This window comes from Micrasema longulum, unplaced genomic scaffold, assembly GCF_059751315.1.
Source record: "Micrasema longulum isolate JH-2025_06_02 unplaced genomic scaffold, ASM5975131v1 h1tg002833l, whole genome shotgun sequence".
Lineage (NCBI taxonomy): Eukaryota > Metazoa > Arthropoda > Insecta > Trichoptera > Brachycentridae > Micrasema > Micrasema longulum.
Genome location: NW_028279957.1, coordinates 3,569 through 23,101, shown reverse-complemented (window position 1 = coordinate 23,101; position 19,533 = coordinate 3,569). Strand labels below are relative to the sequence as shown.

The window sequence follows — 19,533 nt, the reverse complement described above, 5'->3', positions numbered from 1 at the left end:
ATAGTTATGAAATTATGAAATAAAATTTCCCTTAGGATTAATACCATGTTTTCGAAAAACATTATTTAATTATGGAAATCCCTTTGAATGCCAATCAGGGGTTACTTTTAAGTTTTTGCAAGCAGAAATTATAAATAAAATAAACCTTTAATTGGCTTTGTTGATAAACTAAAATTCTCACAGAGATTGAAACACAATTAAAATATAATTTATAAAGACAGACTTCAGTTATCACAGACAATGGACACCGACGACACACATCCCATATGTAAAATGTACATCTCTATATTGCAGCAAAGATGAAATTGCGCTACATAATAACTCTTCTAAGAAGAATATTTTAACGGGTTAAATAAATAATACAATATATCTTTTATAAATCACATTGTGTTCAAATATTTTTTAATAAAGTAGCAACATCAACACCATTGGTCTGTTTAGGTAATAAGTCTGTGGTCGTTTCCTGCTTGTTCTTCTTTTACATTTATATGTAATATTTTTTCTGCTACCTAGGATAAATACATTAAAAGGGTTGACATATTATAATATCGACCGTGTTCAGGTCAGAGACTTTAACTTGCAATTCTCAAAAAAACTATTTCATTATTTCAAATGTGTTTTAAACCAATTGCATAGGTCTTAATACGTATTCCGGCAGAAGAATTTAAGTCAATAGACGTTTGCAGTTCAAATGCTATAGCAAGAATGTATGTATATAAGACATACGCAATTGGTTTAAAACACATTCGAAATAGTGAAACTGATTTTTCCAGAATTGTGGTTTAATGCCTTTGACCTAAACAGGGTTGATATACTGTTAATTTCACAATTCTTTCAGCATAATGTACACTATTTATGTACATTAAATTCAGAAGGTAAACAAAAATTTAACAAAACTTGATTGTATACATGCAATATATTGTTAACAGTATAGAAATGTATATGTAGTACCTTCCAATAAAAATATAAATCAAAACAGTTAAAACTGAAATCCTCCCATGGGAACAGATTGATCTGCACTAAATTGGTATTGATCGTTAGTACTAGACACATTTGGGGCAATTCTACTGTCCACTTCTTCTGAACCAAAGTAATGCTCAATTATATCGAATGCCTTTTGGTAAATTTCCATATTCTCGTGAGATTGCAGATATTCTATTTTATCCAGGCCTAGAATAATAAAAACCAAAATAAATTAAAAGTGTCAGTAGGTTATAATTATAAAGACTTATTTTTGCAGTATAACTAAAGCAATGAATATCTTCAGATGGAGAAATATTAATACAAGACATTTAATTTTAATACATTAAATGGAGTTAAAAAAAATGACAACTTACAATTCATTTCTAACAACTTAAGGTAACTTAATTAAATACAAAGGGTAGCTGCAGCAGACAATAATATAGGTATATCACCAAATAGAGGACAGCTTTTTTTTCTTAATATTTCTTCGACAGGTTATTTTAAATAGTACTTTATATATTTAATTCTAATCCATAAGTGCTTTCGAACGAACCGATCGGCTTATTTTTTTTATTTAAAAATATTTTTTTTTAATTTGAAAGTTCAGATTATCTTAGTTACTGTTGGCATTGCATTTTAATTTCAATATCTATTATATTAGAATTAAAATGCATACATATATGTTTTTTATTTTATCACTGAAAATCCCTTACCGTAACATTCCTCTATTAAAACAGCATAGGGGTTCACTAGTTGGTCAGCTTGATCTCCCACTTTGAGGATATTTTCAAGTCCATTGAGGGCTACTTGCACTGTCTTGGCATCCATTGCTGTGAGCAACTCGCACAATGGTGGAATACAACCATTTTCAGCGAGGTACCTGAAATTTAGGCAATGTGTTTAGCAGATTAAATTAAATCAAACAATGGTTTTAATTTTAAGTGAATAAGTCTTACATATAGATTTTACTTGGTAGTTACGGGTCTATAATTATTATTTTAAAATAAACAAACACTAGTGCTTAGTAAAATAAATTAAATAACACATGAATTTGAAATATAAATTATTTTTAAATCTACCCAAGTACGTTAAAATAATTTAGTATGAAGTATGATTGAATTATTTTATTTAAACCATAACATTTGTAGGTTGGCAGTTCACTAGGTTAATTAATAAATTTTCTAAGCAAATTTTTTATCTAAATAGCAAACTACGTTTTACATATTAATTTCACCAATAATTTAATATTATTCACCTTATTTGGTCTACTGAGCCCCCACTTGTAGCGTTTGTTATTGCCCAGGCTGCCTCTTTTCTTGTTTTGAAGTCTGCTTTTCCAAGAACATCAATGAGGATGGGGAAAATGTTTACATCTATGACGGCCTGAATCTGCTGACGATTTCCCGCAGTAATATTACTCAGCGTCCAACACGCTTCCTTTCTCACGTCTTCGCCAATATCTCCCAGAAGGTTCAGCAGGAACGGTAACACAGAACAGTTGAGTACTACTTGGGTTTGTGTGTCATCACCCGTTACAATATTACCAACGGCTCGTAATGCGGCAGACACCACATTTGTTTGGTTATGGCTAAAATATAAATAGCTCTGTTGAATAGTGTTTCTATACAAATCAGAGTAGCTCCCCCAAATGTGAGGTGATATGTATCCCAGTATCATATCACCTCACATTTCTTATTTTCACCACATTTATTTCTACAATATAACCTTTAATTTAAAATATGGTAAAAATAAAACTTGAGGCTCCTTTCAGTAAACAATTCTTTGAAATACTAAAATTTTACACAAAGGGCGATAAAATATAATTAAAGAAATGGGTATGTAGCCCAAAGATTTTTTAAATAATTTAAATTTACAAATAAATATTATTTAAAAGATGTTCAAAAGTGTTTTTTTTTAATCTTTGGTGGGTATAGAGGACTAATCTGAATCATACCTTTAACATATATGAAGAACAAACATTAAATAAGTGATTTTTCACATATATATTTGTTTGATGAGCAATACAATTTGATATAAATCTTTTTTTTTTCAAATTCAGACAAATCACTTTTTGAATGTTTGCTTCTCATATCTATAAATATTTTTTTATGTGTAGTCAACGGTCAAACAATTACACACCATATCCATATAATGGTTTCTTCATTTGTTGCACCCAGCTGTTTAAATATATTTATTTCAAAACTTGTTGATATTTTCTTTTTCTAAAATGTCAATATAAAAATAAAATACCTTAATAATTCAACCAGCCTTCTACAAACACCAGCTTCTATGACAGCTTGGATCTTTTCGTTGGGTCCATCTGATAAATAAGAGAGTGCCCAACAAGCATCGCTTAACACATCGGGATCACTGTGAAATAATAGTCGGGATAATACTTGTAGACCTGAAAAAAAACATGCTGTAAGATATATTTTACAAACTTCATAAAAGCGCTGGAAAAATTGGAAAGTGAGATTTAATCAGAGCTGGTTCCTTAGTATGTGCATAAGTGCAGTGCACTGACAAGTAAAAATGTGTGTTATTAAATTAGTAATTTTATTAATAGTATAATCTATGTATGTTACAGGTAGGTACAAAGAAACAGGGATTCGTTGCAATATTATACTCGTAAACATCATAATATTCAATACTAGCGCTAAAAGATCTAGCCAAATCGACTCTAGCGGATAATTTTCTCATCTTGTCTACGCATGCGCAATCGTTCCAGTGCATATTCTGTTTTGCACAATCCTTTACCCTGAATTTGTATGAAATATACCATATCTCGTAAAATCGTCATTTGAGTGAGACAGACAATACTTCATACTGATGAATTGTGCGTTAGAGGGAGAAGATAATTGACATATTCCGGGCATTGCCAACGCATGCGCAGATTTGAAGTTTGAAATTCGTTTCAAATGTCACCTTGAACATGCGTAATGACATGATATTAGTACGAATTTAGTTACCTATAACGTGCGTATTATGCTGAGCGCATTTAGGGTTTCTGGTTCCGATGCGCGGGCTGTCATACTATTGCTCGTTTATCACGTCAGACCTATCATATTATAAAACTTAATATGCAAGTTGACAAAACGTAAAGAAATGCACTGCCAATGTTTTCGGTCAGGAGCCACCAGTGGATTTAATCCTTCAACCATCAATCTGTAAGTCCACAACATTACCACGAGACCACAACCTTTTTCAATTTTATTTCATATCTATTTGATAGTTCCCTAGTACAAATACATACATATAAACAAGTAATTGGGATTCAAATACTATTCTTAAACTCGACCCATGAAAAAATGTTGACATAGTAGATAAACCGTTTGTATGATACATTTATGTAAATTTCTTTTTAACTATATACTATTAGTTTATGTAAAATTTACTAACCTGGAGATACTTTTTCAAAATCCGGTGGTGGATTTTTACCTCGGCAAAGATTTGACAATGCCCAAACAGCATTCCGAGTCATTGACAATCTGGAGGAAGGTTTATCCAGTAATCTAAAAAATATTTATTTATTTATTCATATTTTTCTCTTACAAACTATAATTAATAATAAAAATAATGTGACCTCACTGGGGTTACCCATGCCGAGGACACTTAACAATAAATACAGTTGCCATAATAAATTCCTTTATAACTACGTTGGTTACAAAAATAGATAATCTTTAAACATTTGTTTAATATTTTAAGTTTTATGTAAAATAATATTGTTTTAGGAAAACCAAATGCCGCCTATAGAACGCCTGAATAACACCTATTTTCCTCTTCAAAGGTCTTAGTATTTATGATACCTGCTGTTATTCAGTTGCATAAAATATTTTTGTGTGCAAAAAAAAATATTAATTTATGTGAAGTAATAAATTAATTGTTTCATTCATTCCCTTTCCGCACCTAATGGTGCATAGGGTACTGCATTTGTACACCAATCGCAGCGTATCTTGATCATTTTTGTTACATGAAGGAAAGGTGATCAGTCTTACGCTTCAGGTGCCAGTCCAGGGGACTATGAAATATTCTAGTGTTAAAACACCGTTTTAAATAAACATTTCACATCAGCCATGTCCGAAATTGAACCCCGAGACCTCTTGCATGGCAGGCAAATGCGCTGACCACTACACATGTGGCCGAATAAATTAATACAAATAATAAACTAACCAGAGATAAAAATTATAAAATTTGTTAGAAACAAGACAATCGGGAGTTCTTGGTAAATCAAGACTCCCAAGAAGTCTTGATTTACCAAGAACTTGCATTAAAAAATCTAACAAGACACAATATTATCTGTAATCAACAAAAAATTATAAATAGTCTAATTGTTTACTTTTATTTACACAAACGATCTAGAGTTACTGATACGACAAACCAAAACATTGAATTTGCTTAAGAAGGTAGACAGACAGAAAGTATCAATTAACTATTTAAAATGCCAGAAAAATTCAACAGATTTTGGAATGCTTTTTAAAAAGAAAAATACTGTCAAAAGGAATAAGTTTTATTAGACGATATCATGGAGAATCAAAAGTGGAATTGTCTCTATTCATTTTAGGCAGTGTTTATTTGGCAGAAAAATATACCTATTCTAGATATTTATGCAAATATTCATGTTTCACCGACCATGCGAAAAATATCTCGTTTGTGGCATCATAAGGGTTAAAATAATAATATAATATATTTGTGACATAAGATATATTTTTTGTATGCAAACTATGCCTCAATATACAAACAGTTGAGATTTGTGACATTATCATATGTAGTTATTTAAACTCTTCTACCGAAAAACTGTAACTTCTGCTTTCAATCACTAATATACTTAGAATTATGAGCCATACTTAATAATGATAGATCAAGAATTTAAACTAATCTATCAGTAAATAAATTAAAATAAATTTTTTGAACGCGAGTAAAAAAAGCACTTTATTTTAATTAGTATTACTGTATTATTATTTTCTGTTTTTATTTGGTATATATATTTTTTTCACATTTTCAACTTCAAATTACTAAATAAACATAACAGTGCTAATACTCTCCAAGCACAAGAGCTAATCTCTTTTTTGGAAAGTTACAGTTATAACATTAAAAAATTATAAAAGTAGATTATAATAGAAAAAAAAAACATGTATCATTTACGTAACAATATTAATTAATAAAAAAAATAAAAATGCCCCCGTGGCATCAAAGCTAAAACTCATTAAATACTTAAAATGTGGTTTTTCTCAATCCTTGGTGTACTGTGGTGTAATTCACCACTGTAATTGAACCTGTATTGAAAAATACTGGGTAAATTACATCTTGAATACTCACTGCAGTAAGGGGGGCAGTATCCCGGCACCAAGCACATGATCTCTACAGACGGGAGAGTCTCCAGCGATGTTGCCAAGAGCCCACACGGCCTGTTCACACACATCCTCGTGCGGTGAGCCCAAGAGGGCAACAAACACACCCACCGCACCGGCCTCCATCACCATCTTGGTCTGGGCAGAAGTGCCGGAGGCGATGTTGGTCAAAGCCCATGCAGCCTCAAACTGAATACAGAATTTCATACAATACAATGTTGTGAGCAAAATTCAGCATCTATTTACTAATTGGGTCCAATGATTATCTTTAACTTTTTAATCAATGTTAATAAGCATAATATACAAATCAAATGTAGTATTTTTTTTAATCCGTCCCCCTCGAGGTATCAGGTTTGATTCACGGCATGAAGCAGTGTTTCTACACTGCAGTACATACTAATACTTTGGACTACATCCAAATCTAATTTGGTATGAAATCGGTTTCTATTGTTTTTTTTTCCTGTATATTTACACTCCCGCACCAAAACAAGAGGTTGTCTCTTTTTAGGTGTGATATTTTGTTTCGTTTTTTCTCTTGCACTTTTAGCTTCAACGTGTATTTCTTATGTAAAATTTTGTACCTAATTGTTGAGATAAGGTTCCACCAAAAAAAGGTAGATCAATTAGGGTCCCATAGCCAAAAAAAATTGGGAACCGCTGGTGTATAGTGTACTCACATTGATAGTTAATATGGAGTTTACTGATAATTAGATTTAAGCTAGTATTTGGACATTCATAAATTATGTATGTACTATTTTAAGATTAAATAAATAAATAAAATTGTACCTGCAATGTGCAGTTTGAATTGTTCTGGAGGAGCTGGACAAAGCGAGGAACAATTCCTGTTTTGATGACTTCATCTATTGGCGGGTGCGGCTCCCGACTCAGTAACTTGCGAAACTTCTGTGTGGCGGCTACCTGCTCCTCCACACTCTCACTGTATAGTGCGCACACCATAGCCTCCGTAATGCCACCAACTGCTGCTGTTCCATTACTATCTTCCTGATAACAATAATGACGATTTAAAAAAATATATAGTCCCATTCTATGCACTTAAACACTATTCTAATGCAATTTTTTTTAATATTTTTTATACAAAGTATCAAGACTCTTGGATTAGCTAAGATATATTTTTATTGACTGCCTAAGCGAGTACTTTTAAGAATGATAAATAGTTTACAACATTATTCACTTAAAATATTAATTTTACATGTTCCATATCTCCTCTTTCCTACCTACTGACAAGCCTCTAAATAGAGGCTTAGCGGGTTATTTAAAAAAAAAATATATACAGGATGTTCTTTAAACCCTGTCACATCCGAAACCACGATAATCAGTATGAGCAAGAAGACATATTAACACATTAAAATAAATTTTTAGAACGAATAAAATTTACAAAAATAAAATATTTAAAAAAACAAATGGTTGCTTACTTCTGCAGGGGTGAAACGAGGAGGGGTGAGTCTGATATACTGTCTACCACGTGGCGGCGCCCCTCTCGCTTCTCCCCTGAAGATTTACGCAACTATTTGTTTTTTTTTATATTTTCTTTTTAAAAAATTGTTCATTCTAAATTTTTTTTTTAATATGCTAATATGTCCTTTTGCACATACTGATTATCGTGGTTTCGGATGTGACAGGGTTTAAAGAACAACTGTATATATATTTCTCCTTGGACCAGTTGGTTTTATTGACAACATTTTGAGTTTGTCCAAATTTTTATAGACAAGGACTGGATATAACCCCCTAGGGAGCTATAATGATGCATATATTACAACAGAGATGGAGAACATTTTAGATAAGGGAATATGAAAGACTAGACATTTATTTACAGGGCTTATTGTGACCTGTCATAGGCATTATAGGTTATGGGATTCATCAAAGAAATAGGTAAAGCATGTAAAATTAGTATTATATATCTGAAAAATGTAAACTATTCACTCCAGGCCTTCAGGCGAAGGCGCTTGACGGTCAATGAAGAAATTAATAAGTAAACGTAAACCGAGTTTGGTACATTGTATAAAAGTTAATAACTATGGAGCATTATCAACAAGAAACATCAAATTACTATATTGGGCCAATTCATAATTGTTTCCAAGGTGTGGAGGGATTATTTATTTTTTTATGCAGAGAAATAAAAAAAAATATACAAAAGTACTGACTGCATATATTTTGGCTCAACAGCAAGGGGGAACAATGATACTTTTGGGTGTTTTATAATATCTTGCATTTAAATTTTGAAGAAAAAAATATTAAATTACAAAAAACAACTATTATACCAAATGTGCTAAACCGAAGAATCATACAAGTCTTTATAAACAGTTTCTGTGGACGCTTTTGAAAATAAAATCAAGTATGTAAATAACTAAACTTCCATATCAATGGCCTAGTGCACAAATGTGTTAGGTGCAAGATTGCTCATTTAGATGTTCTGTTCGATTATTATTATTATTATGGATAACTTATATAGCGCCATTTTTGTAACAAAATACCTCAAGGGCGCTTTACATAGTGATTCTTTTGAATTTGTAATTTAATTAAAATAATTTATTTTGCTGTCACATGCTACGGATTTATTCAAATGATTTAGAGAACAAGTGGGTTTTAAGTTTTTTCCGAAACATCACTTCACTTTCACAGCCTCGCACTTCTGCTGGGAGAGCATTCCATGCCATAGGGCCTGCGACCGCAAATGCGCGTTCACTAAATTTAGTGCGCTGTTTGCGTAGAGGTATAATAACTTTTCCTCTCGCCGTAGACGTAGCTGATCTAAGCGTTAGACGCCTGTCAGCTAGTTGAATGCATAGTTCTCTTAGATATTCTGGAGCAGAGTTGTGCAGTGACTTATACATTGCAAACACATTTGATGTGCATTGCAGATGTGCATTGCAAACACATTTGTACTAAACTAAAACAAATGCGTACTGAAAATTGTGACAACAGTAAGTGAAATATCACTTGAAGCATATGTGCACCATGAAGTATTCTCTTGGGTGATATAGAAAATGTACTTAACTCACGTTTACCTAAAATCGCAATTGACACATGCGTGCACTAAGCAATCATCGATATTAACTTTTCTTAAATATTCTCCATCTCTGTTGTAGTATGATACCTATTTACTTTTCATTGTTGTTATTGAGGATAACTTATATGGGTAGCACCCTTTTTCAAATATAATACTCTAAGGGAACTTTGCATTGGGGTTAACTAACATGTTCACAACAAAATAATGCATAAACTAAGAAAAATACAGATTCTTCATTATCTCAGTAGGATTTGAAATGGGCATTTTGGGTTATTTAAATTCAAATACCTGAAAAGATAAATCCAAAGAATTTGTGGGAGGCAAAGTAACATTTCGTCTTTTAAACAATTGCTGTTCTCTCCGTTGTTTCCTTAACTGTATTCCTTCTTCTTCTCTTCTTCTTCTTAACTCATCAGGAGTAAGTCCCGTAGTTTTATACTGATTTTTATGACTACCAGACATCTACGAAATAAATAAAATAACATTACAGAAAGATGAATTAATATATTTATGTACATATATTTTATAGAGGATGATTAAACCAACCACTAACATAAAATTAATCTAAAAATGGATGGTAATGAAATACTGAATCATCAAGGTTATTCACCAATAGTGGTTTCAATGGTTTTAAGGAAAATAATCGCAGATTTTTTTGAACAGTTAGGTCGGACCGAGAAAATAACTTACGATAAGTGCCTAATTAAAGAGTTAAACCTCGAGATGTACAAAAAAATCAACAGAAAAATTATGGGCTATATGACAATGTTAATGAATCGGTTAACAATTTGTTAAACAGAAAAAAACACATAGTGCGGAATCACCCGTATGTGTCATCAATATTATTGCGATAGTTGGTCCAATAAGTTAATTCGCATTACTAATTTACTCTTTTAGATAAAACTCACCTTATGGCCTTGCATGGATTGACAATGTGACAAATAGCAAAAATATACAACTCACATTTGAAAGGGTTTCGTCTAATATAAAAACAAACGTAGCTGTAAATATAACGTCTTAAACTTTAAAACTACGCAGCAAGACTTTAATTTGACGAAATGATGACGGATATATACGAAATACAAATAAAATTAATGAAAATTGCCCTCCTCCATTAAAGGTTTGTTCATAGACAATACAACGATTAAACCACAAACTACAGTCTTACTACAGATAATTAGTGAATTTAGACGTACATGATCTATGAAATGTTTCATAGGCAATATATTATTTTTCAAGTACAGTTTACAAATTCACATAAGGGAACCCGGGGCGAAACGGGGTAGCTAAGCTTTGATTGCCATTTGTGAGAGTTTGAAATGAATAATATCATCATTTGTCGATTTTTAAGTTTATTTACTTATAATCTACGAAAAACAAGTGTTCAAACAATTCTGCCCCCCCCCCAGGGCACAATGGGAAATGAAATCGGGACACTCGTCTCTATTATACAATAAGATATAATTGTATTTTTTTACATGTTTTATTGTAGGTCCATGAAAAAATTAACTGAATAACGACATTGTGCATTTCTTATCTGTGCTACTAATTTAGTAATTATTTGTTCATTGGAGAATAAATCCACACACGACATGTCTGCCCAATTTTTGCAAACGCTACAAGAACACCGGCCTTCAATAACTGAACTTTCGTCAGATCCGGTTACGGTTATTTTTTTATTTTTTTGACTTAATTTTTATTCCTTCGGTTTTCTCCGTTTTAATATAAGTTTTTGTCTTATTCTTCCTTCTTTTTCATTCTTGATATTTTTTTCCTTTTTAATACACTTTTCTGAATTATTTTTATAATTTGAAGCGGTAAGGATTGCTCGTTGTATTTATTTTATGTTTTTCCATAATCTCATTGAGCAGATTTAAAAACTCAATACTGCTACGTTGTTGAAACCCATGGCGCGTGCCCTGGGGTGGTATTCTGAACCACTCTCGTGGGCCTCTCTACCTCGTTAAAATCATTTTGGTATCCTGAACAAATCTCGTAATAGGTATCGTTAAAACCACGCATGCGCACAGCACACAAATAAACTAACCTTGTAAATCTGGCAAACGTCAAACATGCGACCCGCGAGATGTTTCGTTTTTAAAAATGTATGTTTATTTTTTATTGTGAGCTACTAAATTGGCAATTAAATATATTGCGTCATCTGTAAAAACTCAAAAGACGCCATTATACAAATTACGACAAATCCATTTGTGCTCATAAATTGGAGGTTCGTAAGTTTTTTTTAATTTGTCTGGACATTTTTAGTCTTTGTCAAAAATAACGGAGTTAATACAGGTAAGTACTCGTAATTAATACATTGAATCAATTAAAACACGTCATATACTGTCAAAATATTAGTCAGATCGATTTGAGGTCTTTTTTCCTCGATCCAGATCTGGCACAGTTTGAGTATGTCAGTCGGTGTTGATTATATTTTAACACTAAATTCGTTTCTAATTTATATTAATTATTAATTTATATATATACATACATTATCGTACGAAACTCGGGATACACATTTAATGCATCTTAATCATGCTATAAAGGTTCCTAAAGATTGCCATATTGAAGCTAATTGAATGACAAGACGATGCATTGATTGATTATTTAGTATTCCCAAAGACATACGGTCGGCCGTCGGCTTTTGTACTTTCTACTTTCTACTTTTGCGTAATTCACTATTTCACACATTTAAATAAATTATGTTTTTTACAGATTTTTATCAATAATGCTAAAATTATTCGCTTGCATGCAGGTGCTCCCTCGGCTAACTAGTGATAACTATGTTAAGATAATATGTTATGAGGAAAATAATGAATCAGGTCATTAAGGAAACTGACAAGGAAGGTGTGCCTACATTAAGACAATTTCAGTAGAATTATAATATATGGAACGCAATAAGCAATATTGGATACTTGTGGGCTGAAATAAAAAATGAAAGGTTCCTGTAAACAATTATGCCCGCAAACGATGGATTTTATGAATTTTGAAGAAACTCTGGAAACTATCACAGATGATATAGTATAGGACTTCAACAATGAAGATGTTAATGAGTTAATTGAATATCACTCACAACCTCTGTCAAATGAATGCTTAATTGCAACAACTGGTAAATGAAATACGCAGTTAATGTAAGGAAGAACAATTACATGCAAGAACAATTTTTGCTCAAATTACAATTGTAGCTGTAAGGTTTAAATATCAAATCAAAATGCATATAAATTTTAAATCCTTATTTTCAGATTTGATGTCACAATCTCTGAATGTGTGAGTACAAAATGAACCTGTGCAAGATCTGTTTGTTTGATCCCATATTGTTGAAATATACTTATTCTTCTGACATTCTCAATTACTAAAAGGTGTCAAACCAAAATATAAAGTAACTAATTATTTTCATTAAGGTTGTGTAAGGTATCTCATCATTTCCCTATCCTCACCGTGTGGCGCATCAAATGCAGCATATTTCATCATCAGTTACATGAAGGTAAGGTGATCAATCTTACACTTCAGGTGCTATTCCAGGGACTGAAACATTGCAGTGAACCTCAAGAATAAATATTTTCTGTTGATCCTGCCAGGAATCGAACTTGAGACCACAAGCACGGTCGGCGAACGCTCCGACTACTACCTTACAAGGCAGACATATCTCTACCCAATTTCCTTTTCCAGAATTTACATAAGAGTTGCAGTAAAGCCGAAAACGCTCGTCCAGGGCTCTGCTTTCATTTTTCAAACAGGTCTGTTTCCTTTGTCAGTTTGGACACGGACAAAGGGTATGCAATATTATGTTTCCCAGAATTTGAGTTCATTGTTGGTTGCCATAAAGGAATAATAGAGCATAATATATTTAATCAATTTATTCTAAATTTGTTGCAACAGAGAGGGAAAACATTTTTGAGAAAGGAATATGGAAGTATGGGCATTTACAGGGCTTATGACCTGTCATTGGCTGGTTTAAGCGGCCACTTTACTTATTGTGTTTAAACATCCAAATTTCCTCAACTCTTCCATCTGTTGACTTTTGTGAAGTAAAAGAGCTGAAACCTTTATCATGTGGGTGAGATTCATCCATCCAGCAACAAATTTAGATTGGAATAACTCCCTAGGTAGGAAATCCAGTCAGTCCGCAAAATTTGGACATACTTAATACATTGTTGAATTAACTAACTGGTAAAAGAAGAAGTATAAGAATTGGAAAATTGTTTTTTTAGGTGTTGCCTAGTAGGTGATTTCAGCCGGATGATATGAATGACAGGTCATAAGCTCTGTAAATGCCTAGACTTCCATATTCCCTTCTCAAAAATATTTTCCCTCTCTGTTGCAACAAATTGAATTTTATTAAATTATTTCTCCCTAGGGAGGAAATCCAGCCAGTCCGCAAGTATTTGGACGTACTCATAACATTGTTTTATTTATTTTCACTATGGTACCATATCCATAAAGTCTGTATTATTTTTTTTTTAAATGTTATGTTGAATATGCATATTAACATTTAAGATTGTTTTTATTTTATTTTTTATGGCTTACAAATAATGAACAATACAATAAATTGGTATAATATCACAATTTGTTATGTTTAGAAATTTTTCATGAATTAAATGTGAATACAACATGCACAAATAATTAATAAAGTTAAAAAAAAAACTTTTTTTTAATCGACTAAATTTAATTTTTGTAACTTTTTATAATTTTTATGTGTATTTAACATTTTATTTGGACTTTAATATTGTTATTTTAATTTCACTAGATTTTTTCCCCTATGCTTATTATTATGGCATAACACGGCAACAGCCTAAAAAAAATCAGTACATTAATATGTAAACTGTGAATCAATTGAGTTAAATCGGGTTGTGGTCCTATGACTATCGTCATGGACTCACGGCTCAAAGGTCCGTGGTTAGAATCCCATTCCATCCCAACTTGATTCCTATTTTCTAATAGAGAGTTATTTACAACTCGTCGAAAATGGCCCTCAAAATTAAATGTTTAAGTAAATCATAAGAACACAAATCTCTTTTAAAAAAATATATAGTGAATTTTTATACCGTAGAATAAATAAATGCAGGTAATCATCATCATCATTTCAATTCCGCACCTAATTGCATAGGGCACTGCATTGGTACACCAATCGCAGCGTATCTTGATCTTTTTGTTACTTAAAGAAAAAATGATCAATCGTACGCTTGGGGTGCCAGTCAAGGGACTATGAAATATTGTACTGTAAAATCACCTTTTAAAATAAATATTTCATGTCTACCATGTCAGGAACTGAACCTGAGACCTCTTGCATGATAAGCAAACGCGTTGAGAGGATGTGAGAATACATTTTCTTGTAACAAAAGGTAATATAAATAAAAATAATTTCAAATGTACTGTTTTCGTAAAACTAACTAACTAAAACTAAAGTAAATACAATTCTTGGCCAGAGCCCTTATTTCTCCCGGTGAAAGTGATCACATTAAGGTTCCTTATATTTAGAATATGTGTTTAAATATTTATGTGTGAGATATGACTATATTTTAATTACGTGTGAAAAGGAAACTAAAACACCAAAATATTTTTTCAATAACAGTACTTGCACTGTAGTTTATAAGTTTTTAGGTATAAAATAATAAAAAAAAACTACAAAAAACTAACTAGAATTTAGCTAATGCTCTACATTTGTGAGAAAAGGTTTGAGTGTTTGATGAAGTTGTTGTAGACTCATTTCTGTAGTCCGCTTTTCTGCTCTGCCACATATTTACTCCCATTTTCTCAGATGATCATAAAGGTGTTAAAAATTGACACCAAATTGCAACATTCGATATTTCCTCTTTGCTAAAAATAAAAAAACAAAAAATTATATAATTTACAATACATTTTTAATTACATTTATTACAAAATAACATACTAAAATAAGCACTTAAAATGGTAAAATATATCTTATTTAGGTTAGTTGGAAGTTATTCATCAGGTATTGCAATAAACCTGCCAATATACATATTTTTGTATATTGTACTAAAGTTCATCGGTACACGCAAAAATCAAACACCTTAATTATTCCGCATATTGTTAAACCTTTTAAAAAGAAAACTTTGAAGGCTATATTTTGTGATTTATATGTTTTATTTCTCAGAGCAAATTATTATGCAGTAAAGGTAATATTTTTAAAGTTGTCTGTAGGTATTGTGATTATGATATTGCAATTCAAATATGTGTAAGCTGATTAATTCTAAATATTCAAAATGATATAAGCGATGTCATATGTAATGGTACAACTTTGTATTTTCCAAATTTCCTTTTGTTAGGACATGCCAACGTGAGCTGTAGAGAAAATATTTAATATAATATGAATTTTAAACTAATACAAGATATTTTAATAGTACTTACTTTATTTTTTAAAAATTCTTTTGTACTTTGGCTCTTAATCTGTTTGGTAATAAAAAAACATTTGAAAAAATAACAAATTGGGTATTATTTAAAGCAAATCTAATAAATATTTTAATATGGAAATAAATGATGATTGATATTTAAATATACAAATGTATAATAACTGTGTAGGTAGTGATATTTCATTGTTTTTACAACATCTTTAATACCCAGACTGGTATCTTAACTATAAAAATATATATATTACAATTTATATAATAATAACTGAAGTATTGTACCCTTTTTTATTTAGATTTATCTTTATAATAAAGATATCAGTCATAAAGGTGTAGCGACGAATCTTGCTACTGATTATTTCAGATTTGTGAATTTAAGTACCACTTATCTTTCATTTTTTAGTAAATTACAATTTAAAATGAGAATTTTCAAGAGTGCAAAAAAAACTTGAATTACTTAATAAACAACGTGTCCCACCTCCAAGCAGATGACGAATATATCCTATAGTTTGATATCCATATATTCCATTACAGCATAAATTTAAATAGCCAATCGATATCGTCCCTTCGAAGGATCCGCTTTCCTGGTTTAATATAATCTGAAAAAATACACTTATAAAGGTTAAATTATTTACAGATGTTCTAAAAGAGAATGAAATTTTTTTTAGAAGATAATATCATTAAAAGTCTAGACATTTATAGAGCTTACTATTTACTACTATTATTATTAATATTGATATAATATTTGTTTTAGTACAAAGGTATATTTAAACACCACTATTCATAACATAAATTATATTATATTACAATAACCTTAATAATATTGTATCCTTTTTATAACACATGCTGTGAGCTATTATAAAGGTGATGGGTTTAGCAAAATTAAATATCTTATGTGTATGCATGTCCAATTGTCTTTCATTGTTTCTTAATAAACATTTGTAATTTTTCACGTCTCTGAGGGAGTTTGTCGTTACAAGATTCTCTTACTTTTTTAAAATATTATTTTCTGGATATTATGTATACCTGTGTTATTTTTATAAATAACCTAATTTTACCTTTTTATTTTCATTATTTCTATATGTGTGAATTAAGATGTTCTATATGAATAAATCAAATTGAAATACCACCACTAAACCACTAATAATAGCCAAGAATTCCTGGCTGCGGCAGCCATTAGAACGCGTTTGACGTGCACTGCAGCCAGAACGAGACAAAGCAAATGTATGTGACTGCCTCAGTCTCCACGCACTTGTCGTAGCAGCCAGAAGTATTTTATGAAACGAATTTGCAATGACTTTCGATACAGAAGATCCATAAAATAATTTTGAAATGAACCCTTTCAAGTAAAGGATGAATTCAATATCTTCTTTTTGGTTTGCGTTTCTTACGAGATAAAATGTAAACAAAAACATCTTCCACATCCATTTTATTTGGACTGGCCGTCAGGCTGGCTGCTTTAACTGGCTGCGCAAAATTTTGACTGCGGCAGCCAGGCTGCCTAGTGGGCGGGAAGCCTAATTATCAAAAAAATAAATAAATGGGAACATAAAAGCTGTTAATATATTACTTGCGATTTTAACCAAACAAAAATACCGCTGAAACGATATGTATTTACATACATAATAATTATTTACATTACGAATATCAACAATTAAAACTAACAGTTCGCAGTGGCGGTATTGCAGTACCACTGCGGATATGGTAATACTTCAAAAGTTGAAAAAATCAGCACACATGCATGAGATTTTGTATGACTGCAAACGCATGTGTGTTGTATATCCTTTGACCGTCCCGGGGAAAACGGCTTGGTGGTTTGTTTATTTTTTACTAACACTAGCTTATTCTTAACCTTTTACAATTTATAAATATTATAATGATTAACAACTTGAGAAAAAACTCGTAAGGTAGGTTTAAACCGTACACAATATATAAGTTTGATTAAAATACCGAATTAGATAAACATACCTTCAAATGATGATTCCTGTTGTCGCGCAAGATGTACATTTAGGGACGCTGTGGTTCGTATGCAAGTTTCTATAGAGTACAGTAGGTATTTCACAGAGGTTCTATAAAAATAAACAAAATCCCTAAGGACATGTAGATCCGGGGCATACTTATCATTTACAAAAGTAGTTGAACTGTCACTGTATGTTTGTTTATGTTTTGCATTGTTGCAATATAAAAAGTACAGTTTGGCGTGTAGAAAAAATAAATACCCCACATGGCAAACGTTATAAATTTTCATCAGGATAGCAAAAGCGTTATATTTTGTAATAGGTATATTCATCTCGTCAGTGACGCATGCGCACGAGTATTTTTTCTCATTTTCGCCACTCACGCTCTTGCGGGTAGATATCGAACCATGAAACGTCAATTATAAAACCGTCTAAATAACGAGAAATAACGATTGAGGTTTGGTAAATTCAACATAATTAAGTATTTTGGGTCATTCTTAAGGTCACAATAATGTTTCTATTGAGAATCATTATTTTTGGTTTTATGTGTTCGAATTCATTTACGTAATTTGACATGTAATCATCAGAATTGCCATATAGAATACCAAGTTTAACCGCGTTCAAAAAATAAAAATCCCTAAATTACACCACGTTATATTCTCGTCCGAAAGTCGAGATCATCTCGTGGTGTCGAGAGTGATCAGAATACCACTGCTGCAAGCCGTTTTCCCCGGGACGGTCAAAGGATATACAACACACATGCGTTTGCAGTCATACAAAATCTCATGCATGTGTGCTGATTTTTTCACTTTTGAAGTATTACCATATCCGCAGTGGTACTGCAATACCGCCACTGCGAACTGTTAGTTTTAATTGTTGATATTCGTAATGTAAATAATTATTATGTATGTAAATACATATCGTTTCAGCGGTATTTTTGTTTGGTTAAAATCGCAAGTATATATTAACAGCTTTTATGTTCCCATTTATTTATTTTTTTGATAATTAGGCTTCCCGCCCACTAGGCAGCCTGGCTGCCGCAGTCAAAATTTTGCGCAGCCAGTTAAAGCAGCCAGCCTGACGGCCAGTCCAAATAAAATGGATGTGGAAGATGTTTTTGTTTACATTTTATCTCGTAAGAAACGCAAACCAAAAAGAAGATATTGAATTCATCCTTTACTTGAAAGGGTTCATTTCAAAATTATTTTATGGATCTTCTGTATCGAAAGTCATTGCAAATTCGTTCATAAAATACTTCTGGCTGCTACGACAAGTGCGTGGAGACTGAGGCAGTCACATACATTTGCTTTGTCTCGTTCTGGCTGCAGTGCACGTCAAACGGTTCTAATGGCTGCCGCAGCCAGGAATTCTTGGCTATTATTAGTGGTTTAGTGGTGGTATTTCAATTTGATTTATTCATATAGAACATCTTAATTCACACATATAGAAATAATGAAATAAAAAGGTAAAATTAGGTTATTTATAAAAATAACACAGGTATACATAATATCCAGAAAATAATATTTTAAAAAAGTAAGAGAATCTTGTAACGACAAACTCCTCAGAGACGTGAAAATTACAAATGTTTATTAAGAAACAATGAAAGACAATTTGGACATGCATACACATAAAGATATTTAATTTTGCTAACCCATCACCTTTATAATAGCTCACAGCATGTGTTTAATAAAGGATACAATATTATTAAGGTTATTGTAATATAATATAATTTATGTTATGAATAGTGGTGTTTAAATATACCTTTGTACTAAAACAAATATTATATCAATATTAATAATTAATAGTAGTAAATAGTAAGCTCTATAAATGTCTAGACTTTTAATGATATTATCTTCTAAAAAAAATTTCAT

General features: G+C 31.6%; 1 protein-coding gene and 2 long non-coding RNA genes across 7 annotated transcripts; 1 reads left to right on the top strand and 2 right to left on the bottom strand.

Annotated features, from left to right (window-relative positions):
• Nucleotides 1-371: 371 nt before the first annotated feature.
• Kap-alpha1 (karyopherin alpha1) lies at nt 372-10,510 on the bottom strand. 4 transcript variants are annotated; one of them, XM_088241318.1, is made up of 10 exons: nt 10,303-10,510; nt 9,628-9,801; nt 7,098-7,313; nt 6,280-6,500; nt 4,363-4,475; nt 3,214-3,367; nt 2,219-2,551; nt 1,677-1,843; nt 952-1,170; nt 372-509 (listed from the first exon to the last, which is right to left on the bottom strand). In XM_088241318.1, exons 2-9 carry the CDS (start codon nt 9,799-9,801, stop codon nt 980-982), a joined length of 1,569 nt encoding a protein of 522 aa, XP_088097444.1. In that variant the 5' UTR covers nt 10,303-10,510; the 3' UTR covers nt 372-509; nt 952-979. The 4 variants fall into 4 exon arrangements, with proteins under 4 accessions (XP_088097444.1, XP_088097442.1, XP_088097443.1 ...); XM_088241316.1 differs by having other exon boundaries at nt 10,248-10,492; XM_088241317.1 differs by having other exon boundaries at nt 372-1,170.
• Nucleotides 10,511-11,325: 815 nt separating this feature from the next.
• LOC148271499 (uncharacterized) lies at nt 11,326-15,099 on the top strand. Its single transcript, XR_015825082.1, has 2 exons — nt 11,326-11,634; nt 12,055-15,099. It is a non-coding gene; the product is annotated as an uncharacterized LOC148271499 (long non-coding RNA).
• LOC148271498 (uncharacterized) lies at nt 13,712-18,346 on the bottom strand. Of its 2 annotated transcripts, none has more exons than XR_015825081.1 (3): nt 17,673-18,346; nt 16,183-16,303; nt 13,712-15,156 (listed from the first exon to the last, which is right to left on the bottom strand). It is a non-coding gene; the product is annotated as an uncharacterized LOC148271498 (long non-coding RNA). The 2 variants fall into 2 exon arrangements; XR_015825080.1 differs by having other exon boundaries at nt 16,162-16,303; nt 17,673-18,316.
• Between the last annotated feature and the right edge of the window lie 1,187 nt (nt 18,347-19,533).

Bases quoted from the DNA above. Each gene is read 5' to 3' on its own strand.
- Kap-alpha1 (XM_088241315.1), bottom strand. The intron at 3,368-4,362 runs GTTAGTAAATTT...GTTTTTTTTCAG, and splicing joins TTTTGAAAAAGTATCTCCAG to GTCTACAAGTATTATCCCGA. The intron at 1,844-2,218 runs GTGAATAATATT...CCTAAATTTCAG, and splicing joins GGCTCAGTAGACCAAATAAG to GTACCTCGCTGAAAATGGTT.